The sequence below is a fragment of the Saprolegnia parasitica genome (genome assembly GCF_000151545.1).
Source record: "Saprolegnia parasitica CBS 223.65 unplaced genomic scaffold supercont2.250, whole genome shotgun sequence".
Classification (NCBI taxonomy): Eukaryota; Oomycota; class Saprolegniomycetes; order Saprolegniales; family Saprolegniaceae; genus Saprolegnia; species Saprolegnia parasitica.
In genome coordinates this window covers 2,859-11,443 of record NW_012156644.1, presented here as the reverse complement: position 1 = coordinate 11,443, position 8,585 = coordinate 2,859, and the positions used below count along the sequence as shown (strand labels likewise).

The window sequence follows — 8,585 nt, the reverse complement described above, 5'->3', positions numbered from 1 at the left end:
CTGCTGCTGTCTTTGGAAAGATGGAAATTGCTGGCAACGACCTGCGTTTGTGGTCGCTGCGATGTGATTGGTTGAAATGCAAACGATCGGATCATTGCTGAATCGAGCACGTACGCTAAGGCAAGCCCATGTACCGGTAGTTTACCACCACCGAGATCTCTGTCTTCGCCTGCGGTACGATTGCACGAATGGACACCACCAACTTGCTTTGACGGCGAGCGCGAGATCTTGGTGCTTGGTCCTTGGTGGGCGGGTCACCCGGCAATCAATTGACCTATTTGCAACGAAATGCCATCGTATCCGAGCCAATCACAGCGCGGATGCTAGATTCACGCAATTTCTTGTGGCACGCTTGGGCAGCGGCGGCAGTGGCCAGACGGCGCTGGGTGCTGGCGGGTGGCCACGGATGGCAGCCTCGCCGCCACCACCCATTGACATCGAATAGCGACAGCTTATGGCTCTGTGCAGGTCATGCTGCGCAGCGGCGAAGGGCGTCATTACGGCGACAAAGCGACGGCAGGTTCTTGTGGCGAGCGTGCTGGGCAAGAAGACGAGAGGTAATACCACATTGGCGAAGTCGGCGCAACGGAACACCATCGATGGTCTTGGCTGCTATCCAGCGATGGCGGCTTGGGTTGGCCTCGAGGCGGCGTGATGGCCTGTCGCTACGTCCTTGGGTCTCGAGCACCAGGTAGACACGGGTTCGAGTCCCGGAGACAGCCCCACTTCCTGAGTGGACCGTCAGATGCGACCGCGGGCGTGAGGAGGCTCCGATCTTGATCTTGTATATGTGCCACGCTGCTGCTTGTTGTGCGCAAGCGCGTCGGAAACGGTGAGCGGCGAGCTTTAATGCACGTGGATCACTCGACGTACCTGTCTTGCAGGAGGGAGATGACGCCACCTGCACATCCAGTGCAATGCATATCTTCGAATCGCTCTGGTGCATTCATGCAGGCAACAGTCTGGCAGTGCTTGCGCTTGGTGGTAAACCAGTGTCGATACCGATAGACTAAAAGATGTCGACGAGAACCCTGCCTTCTTGACGGTTCGATGCGCTGTCCTTCTTCTACAAGCTCAACCCCGACGACTCCAACTCCTTGCGCGCCAAGCACCAGGAGATTCTCCAGACCTCAACTTGCGTGCAATTGATTTGGACGCTGGTGACGTCAGCTTGGGTTCACGTGGAGTCCACCCATGGAGTCCATCACTCGGTGCGAGTGGGCTTTGTAGCGACGAGCAATCGAGTCACCGACGCCAGCAAGTTGGCTCTGCGTACGTACCGGTACTACAGTCAAAGCTCTCTAAGAGCATACCACTGAAACTCGATAAAACTCTCGGCCTAATATATCACCAGAATATTTTTATAGAATTGGTCTGGCAGTTCAAAAACAAGGGCCCAGCGCGGGGCGCTGCAATCCGTGGCACAAAGTCAAAGATCGAGATACAAGAGAAGATCCGCATCCTCGACTTCTATCACGCCAACTGCCACAACGAGACCCTGACCGCGCGTCATTTTCAAAAGAGCCGCTTCCCGACGCCGTCTCGTGCGTGTGATATGCGGCATTTAAAAAAATACAACCTCTGCACAATTCATAATCCTGTCGAATTGATATGTAGTACACTGTTAGTACCTCAACGGCCCGAGCTCCCAGCCCTGCCGAGCTCCCACAAGTGGAAGCTGCCCATGTCAGCTGATGGGCCAAGCAATATTAAAATAAAAGCATCGCTTGGTGGCTACAAAATACAAGGTAGAAGTGTGGAATCGCATTCTATTTCGCTTGAATATAAAACAAATACTACGGCTCTGGGTCCATTTGCCAATTTGCCGAGTGCAAGACCGCGGGCATGGTCGACCGGACCCATGGCGACGTCCCGGCGTCGCGCCCGCGCCGAAGCGGAAGCTCCACCCCGCAATTCCTGCAGAGCATGATCCACATCGACTCTCACGAGAAGAGACCTACTCGTGGGCATCGATGTGGGTCATGCTCTGCAGGAATTGCTGGGTGGAGCTTCCGCTTAGCTCACCGCATGCTCGACGACGACGAGCCATGCCCCCGACGGGATGGCATACGGGCCCTGCAAGCGCAAGATGGTGTCGACCAAGTCGCTGCTCGACTCGAAGGAGGCGACGTCCAAGATGCGCGAGCACCACTGGGACAACGACGCGCCGATGTCCAGCATTGACGCGCCGGCTAGCCGCCCTTTTTACCCCACGACCAGAGCGATCGTCCAACTGCAACTGTCCGTGAAGCCAGGCAGCTTGTCGCGCAGCCAGGACGTGCCAACAAGAGTCGTGCGAGGTCAAGGCGCCATGGGCTCGTCGACAACCTCGTCGGTACGTCATGTTGCAGTGTATGGTACCGTTCCTACTCATAGCTTGCATAGTAGAGGCCCACGTTGAATTCGATTTCAAAGCTGCGCACCACAAAGAGACCATTCTTCAAGAAGCCCGAGGCAACTGCGCCCGTCGAGCAGCCGCACAGCAAGACGCCCAAGACATCGGGGTTGTTTGGACAACAGGGCTTGAGAACGGCGGGACGGAGAAGCCCTGTTGTTGAAGTGAGTCTATTTAAATACTAGTATAATTTACACTGAACTGGATTTGGTGGTGGACTAGCGATTCCAAGGTGCTACGACGAGCCGGCCGCCGAGAGGCTTAGCCGAGCAGGAGACGTGGCGTGTAAACGGCACATGCCGGAACAAGGTTCTCGCGTAGCCATGCGTAAACAGCAAGCCCTGTTGTCCAAACAGCCCCGACACCTTGGGCGTCTTGCCATGCGACTGCTCGACGGGCGCAGTTGCCTCGAGCTTCTTCAAGAATGATCGTTTTGTGGGCACCTTGAGCTCGTCGTGCATGCTCGCGCAGTGGTCATTGAACGCGCGCTCGAGGCCGGACGATGTGTAGATACTGGCGTGGTGGGCGCAGGCGTCGGACACTCTTCGCCGGCGTCGGCGTTGGAGTACTCGACGTCGACGACGCGTCCTTTGCGAGTGGGCTTCGTAGCGGCGAGCAATCGCGTCACCGACGCCAGCAAGCTGGCTCCGCGTACGTATATACTAGTACGGCAGAGATGTTGGCTACAAGCCATTTACACGTAGAAAGTCCATCGATCTCGAACGATGGCCCGAGAAGGCGCTTGGATGTTAGAAGCAGTGAACATGTGCGCACTCTTCCAGTTGAGGACGGGCTCGTGTTGAGCTGCGCCTCGAGTTTGTCGAGCGCGTCAACGGTCGCCGTTCTTCTCGAGCTGTCACCGAGTTACGACCGCCATGGGTGTGGTGCTGCCATGGACGTTTTCCTATGTGGTCCCTAGTGGAAACGATGCGGCTGGTTCGATTGCAAAGGAGCAAACAGTCACTGGATCGAGGCTGCGGCACGAGTGTACGTAAGAATCAATCCAGCATCGGATTTGGCATGTTCAGCCGACGTGCGTTGTAGCTGTAGCTGGTGCACGATCGCACGCAAGCTTCCCTGATATTGATGGACGGCTGCACCCTGCGCAGATCGTCCAGTCTTCTGGAGATCTGGCGCCAGGACTGCAACAATAATGCTGGCCGCGAGAGAACTACATATAGTATGAGACCAATCAATCCATTCCAGTAGAAAGAATGAGAAGATGCACAGGATCCGCAGACCACGGGAATGCGACCAGCAAGGTTTCCGCAATGTACCGAAAGAACGCGGCGGCAATACCTTGCGTGCTGTGTTATCGTGCCTCCTGCAGAGAAAATTTCTCTGCAGGAGGCACGATATGCATCAAGTGTCGTGCAGCCCGTTCCCCGGCCTCTCCCCCAGGCGACTTACTGGATCGCGAGGAAGGAGCTTCCAGCCGCAGAAGATATGCAGTGGTCAGCAGCAAATACACCTCACGTCATCGTCGCCAGTTATCATCGAGCGCTGGCGACGATGACGTGGGTCTCACTGCGACTGATCCTGCAATCGGCACGCATGAGTCTGCGGATAGTTCGCCGCACGTTGCCACTGGAACGCATGCGTTGGTGCCCGAGTCGCTGTACTCAACGCGTCGCAGCGAGATTATCTCTATGTGATCCATCGCAGTGCAAGCGACTATGAATGATCCTCTTGGAGCCTCCTCGCTATGCGTCAACCTGCTTGTATACGAGAGTTTGCAATACCTGATGACAAAAAACAAAGTAGATATATATAAGAGATTTGGCTCTACTCTTTGAGACAGAACGAGGTAGATATAAAACACCGTCGATGAATTCATAGAGCGTTCAGCAACGTGGTGTGTTTGGCAGCGCGATATCAGTGCGGCCGCGTGGTCAGAGGAGGCAGAGTGTCCGAGATGCGCACGCGTTCGTTTATGTCAACTGCGCGACATGCGATGCGTTCAAGCGGTGTGTGTGCGCTCTGGACTGCGACGCCTCCTTTTATACTCCGAGTCACCAGCTCTGGCGACACGATAGTAGAATGTACTATTGTTCTGCGGGTGTAGAACGGGGTAGGGTATCTAATGCCGATGAGCCCAGCAGCAGTGCGTGGACGTTCACGACCAGCAGCCGACGACGCCGACGCACAAAAGAGTCATGGGACTTGCATTCTTTCCTGCCAAATAGTGTCCATCAAAAAGCGTCCGTCGAGTTTGCCAAGCTCCACAACCGGCGAGGTCGGTGGTCTTTGAATCTCGCACCTCGTTTCAGCCGACAGCAGTGTAGAGGTCTTGAGAACCGCAGCCGCCGGCCACATACTGTAGGGATGCGTATGCAAGGATTCGAGGCCAGTGAATGGCTCTGAAAGCAAATATCATGCGGTGTGCGTCGGGTTTCGCTGTAGCGGTACTGATGCGGTACATAAATGATGCCAGCGCCACCTTCATTCTGCGTGTACGATCGCTCGGTTGTTGCCGCCACCGACACAACCGCGCCAGCAACAGGGACCTGCATGGCATTGGGCATGACGCGCCAACGTGATCCGCACCATGTTGGTCGTAGGCCTGTACGGGCTTGTCGATCGCAAATCGACACGTCAACTTGTTGAAGGGTTCATCAAGCGGAGTCAAAGTGGATTGGTAGAGCGCTCTTGTTGTTGAACTACTTGTGGACACTGCACGTGACACATGCCCTACTTGTTGCTCTAGGTTTCTTGAAGGTGAAGTAGTATCTCGTGTGGGTTAGTATGCGTTCGATCACATCCCCTGTCTTCTGATGCAGTCCCCGATCATTCCGTCGCCGTCGTCGTCGATGATAGAAGCATGTCGCCGACCCTTGCTTGCTTGGAGCTCGCCGGGTACTGTGTGGTAGCACTGGAGGCTCACTGCGCCTAGGACGACAAGGGCGAGAGGCCGCGAAACGTCGTGGGGCCAGTACCGAGCCCCGACGACGACACTTTCTGTGGATGCAGTAACGCACTGACCCCTTCAGCACAATGCAATTGGACTCGAGGGGGCGACCGATCCTGCACGCCTCGTCTCGCCATCCAGTCGGTCCAGCATCGAACCTCGTCGTGTCTGGGAATTCGAACCTCGCCACCCACGCGACCTCATAGTAAACATGCGCGACAGCGATCACAACCCATGGACTCGACTTTAAAGCCACAGGGCAGCTTTATTACTCGTCGCGCCGCTTTGGCCGCAGCAATGAATGATAGCAATCCAAGAATGTGTATACGCTCCGTGCGTGGTCTGTCACTTTGCACTTGCTCGTTACCCAAGAGTGGCACCCGATGATTTGTGCTCGTCGTCTGGACCGAAATCGCACACACCCTTCGTGCCACCCATTCATTCCCTCACTGCGTGGCTGACTGAGTGGTGTCCAGTGCATCGCCACTGCAATCGACTGCAATTTTCGATCAATTGTACGCTGCATATCTGCGAGAGAGCGAGTGCATGGGTTGCAGGGATTGACAACCGACGTCTGCGATAATGCGCGCGCGCCATGGGACGCTCCGCCTGGTGAAATTTCAGTGCCGTCGCACCCAAAGGACCCATCTGGTTGCCCGGACCATTCGCATCGGACCCGGTGGGGGACCCGCCTCGCCATGGGGCTGCGACACGCAATACTTTAAACAAGGTATATTTTCAGTTAGTCATCGTCGTCAACAACGCAAACGTAGGGGGCCGTACTCTGCGCTGGCACTATCAGATCGCCGGTGCGCGTCGGACGAGTGTTGGACGAGTGGAGCACCGCTCAGATCTCATTTTGACTCCAAGTACACACACAGCACACCATGGTGATGACCACGTCCCCCTCGTTTGTCAAGGCCGGCGTCCTCTTCAAGAAGGGGTCGGGCCAAGGCCTCTTCAAGCGCCGCAACTGGAAGCCGCGCTACTTTGAGCTCAGCGAGCACCACCTGCGCTGGTACAGCTACCAGAACGGGACGCAGAAGGGCCAGCTCAACCTCGCCGCGCTCACAGTCGACGCACTCGAGGTCATGCCGAGCGACGCCGTCAAGAAGGGCTCGTCGGCCTCGACGATCTGGCGCATTGCGATCCGCAGCGGGTCGCGCCGCCTCCTCATTTCCGCCGCCAACGAGTCGGAAATGAACGAATGGCTCCTTGCCCTCGTGGGCGTCCTCGGACCGTCGACCGCCGACGTTCGCATGGCGAGCCCGTCCAAGAAGATTGTGCTCGCGAGCGAACGCCCCGAGTACGTGGTCTGCAAGCGCCACTCGCGCGTGCACTCGGTGCGCAACAGCAGCTTTGCCATGGTGCCGCTCGCCAAGCTGCAGCTGGTCTAAGCGATCACGCGCTGGTATTTATGAGGACGCACGTCAAGCAAGACGACGACCTGTATCGACGACTATTTATCCCAAAACTACTTATCTATCCAATATACGCGACGCAGCCGTGGCGATCGAAGCCATGGCGTCCTGCGCCGCTTTCCTTTTCATCACATTGCCTCTTGCTTCTCCAAGATCGTGGCGGTAGCCAGCGCATGGATGGCTAGCGCACCAGAAAATGCTTGCATCTCGGCCGCGCCGTTGCTGTTGAAGCCTTTTCTTGAGGTTGCCAGCGCAGGAGATCAGCGCTCATTTGTATCCGTCTCGGGACGGACGAGATTGCCTCTGTCGTCGGACCTACTACTGTGTGGCGGCGGTCGTGCGCAGTGAGAAATATCAAACGAACGCCTCTGAACGCGCGCGCAGGCCGAGTACCGGTACTGCAGGTTCTATGAGAACTTAGTATCTTGTGTACCGGTATGTAGCTATCCTGGCTGGATTCTTGTGAAGGGTAGCTCGCTCAATCGGCCGCAGACAGCCCGACACAGAGGTACTCGTATGCATCAACGTGCACGGCGATCAAGGAAAGAACTGGACGGCGATGGGCGACCATGAATAGCTTCTTTGTATGGGCCGCATCCGCTGCATCGATCTGCTACATCGAGGGGCAGAGTCCATGTGTGTGCACGTCGATGCTACTTAGTAAAATAGACCACGTCGCCAACGAGTGCTACTGACGCAAGATAGATCGAGGGCCGCACGAACGACCTACGATGCTAATACAATTGCTAACGATGGGACTCAAGAACGTTCCCAGGCTTGGACTGTGCGGGTGCCGGATGTTAAGACGTCGCGTCTGTCCACTGACGCCATCGTCTCGCGAGGCTGCATCGGACTCGGGGCATGATGCTGACGTGCGATTGACCACGACGACCATCATTCGATGCCATCGCCCATGTCGTGGATGGCGCGCCTTGTAATCGCGGTGACTGCACCGTATCGATTGCTTGCTTGTCGGATTTCGACACAAATGTATCGCGCGGGGACGTGGCTCTCTGTCGTCGTCGACTGCGCGGGTTGTGCAGAAGTATTCACGTCTCTGTGATCCTTGAGGTGCAATACTAACCGGGTTGTTGTCGTCGTCGATACACCACAACCTGCAGACAGCACGTTGGATGAATTGTCACAAAATGGGTAGGTCCCCCTATATTTTTATTGCGCGTTGTGTTTTATAGGGACCGTCCTATACGGAACCGTAGACAATAATATATTGAATGCAAAGTGCGCATGCGATACGGGCCGTGACTTTGCACTTGCGAACCCGTGGGACGCGGGCTGGCTCGCATGCACGCTCGTTCAGTCTCGAATTTGCTCGGTTTTGCGCAGATACTACGACCGCAACTCATGCAGCCGACCACTACGACGATCCTCAAGGCCGGTGTGCTCCACAAGAAGGGGTCGGGCGCCGGCCTCTTTGGCCGCCGCAACTGGAAGCCGCGCTACTTTGAGCTCACAGCCACTCACCTCTCGTACTACGACTTTGCCTCGCGCCAGCTCAAGGGCGCCGTGAGCCTCGATGCAATTGGCGTCGACGCCATCGAGTGCATGCCCGAAGACGCGATCAAGACGGGCTCGTCCGGCTCGACCATCTACCGCATTGGCGTCACCACACCAACTCGCCGCCTGCTCTTGTCGGCGGCCAACGAAAACGAAATGTACGACTGGATCGACGCGCTCGTCGAGGTCGTCGCTGCCAACGCCAAGACCAAGGCGCTCGCCAAGGTTGTGCTCGGCTCGGACGTCAAGGCGTCGACCGAGCACTCGCTCGCGTCCAAGGCGGCGCACGGTGTGTCGCTGGCCCCGCTCACACGCCTACCAAGCACCCTCAAGGCCTAAGCGCCTC

The 8,585-nt window shown here is 56.6% G+C and overlaps 3 protein-coding genes across 3 annotated transcripts; 2 read left to right on the top strand and 1 right to left on the bottom strand.

The window, feature by feature from the left end:
* Positions 1–1,796: 1,796 nt before the first annotated feature.
* SPRG_15588 (hypothetical protein) lies at positions 1,797–2,181 on the bottom strand (the record flags this gene model as incomplete). The annotated part of the gene is made up of 3 exons (XM_012355481.1): positions 1,797–1,917; positions 1,962–2,015; positions 2,060–2,181. The coding sequence occupies 3 exons, from the start codon at positions 2,179–2,181 to the stop codon at positions 1,797–1,799; spliced, it is 297 nt and encodes a 98-aa protein (XP_012210871.1).
* Positions 2,182–6,165: 3,984 nt separating this feature from the next.
* Positions 6,166–6,793, top strand: SPRG_15587 (hypothetical protein). Its single transcript, XM_012355480.1, has one exon. The coding sequence runs from the start codon at positions 6,191–6,193 to the stop codon at positions 6,698–6,700; it is 510 nt and encodes a 169-aa protein (XP_012210870.1). The 5' UTR covers positions 6,166–6,190; the 3' UTR covers positions 6,701–6,793.
* Positions 6,794–8,086: 1,293 nt separating this feature from the next.
* Positions 8,087–8,578, top strand: SPRG_15586 (hypothetical protein; the record flags this gene model as incomplete). Its single annotated transcript, XM_012355479.1, has 1 exon — positions 8,087–8,578. The coding sequence occupies one exon, from the start codon at positions 8,087–8,089 to the stop codon at positions 8,576–8,578; it is 492 nt and encodes a 163-aa protein (XP_012210869.1).
* Between the last annotated feature and the right edge of the window lie 7 nt (positions 8,579–8,585).

Coding starts and splice junctions, on each gene's coding strand:
- SPRG_15587 (XM_012355480.1), top strand. CDS start 6,191: ATGGTGATGACCACGTCCCCCTCGTTTGTCAAGGCCGGCGTCCTCTTC.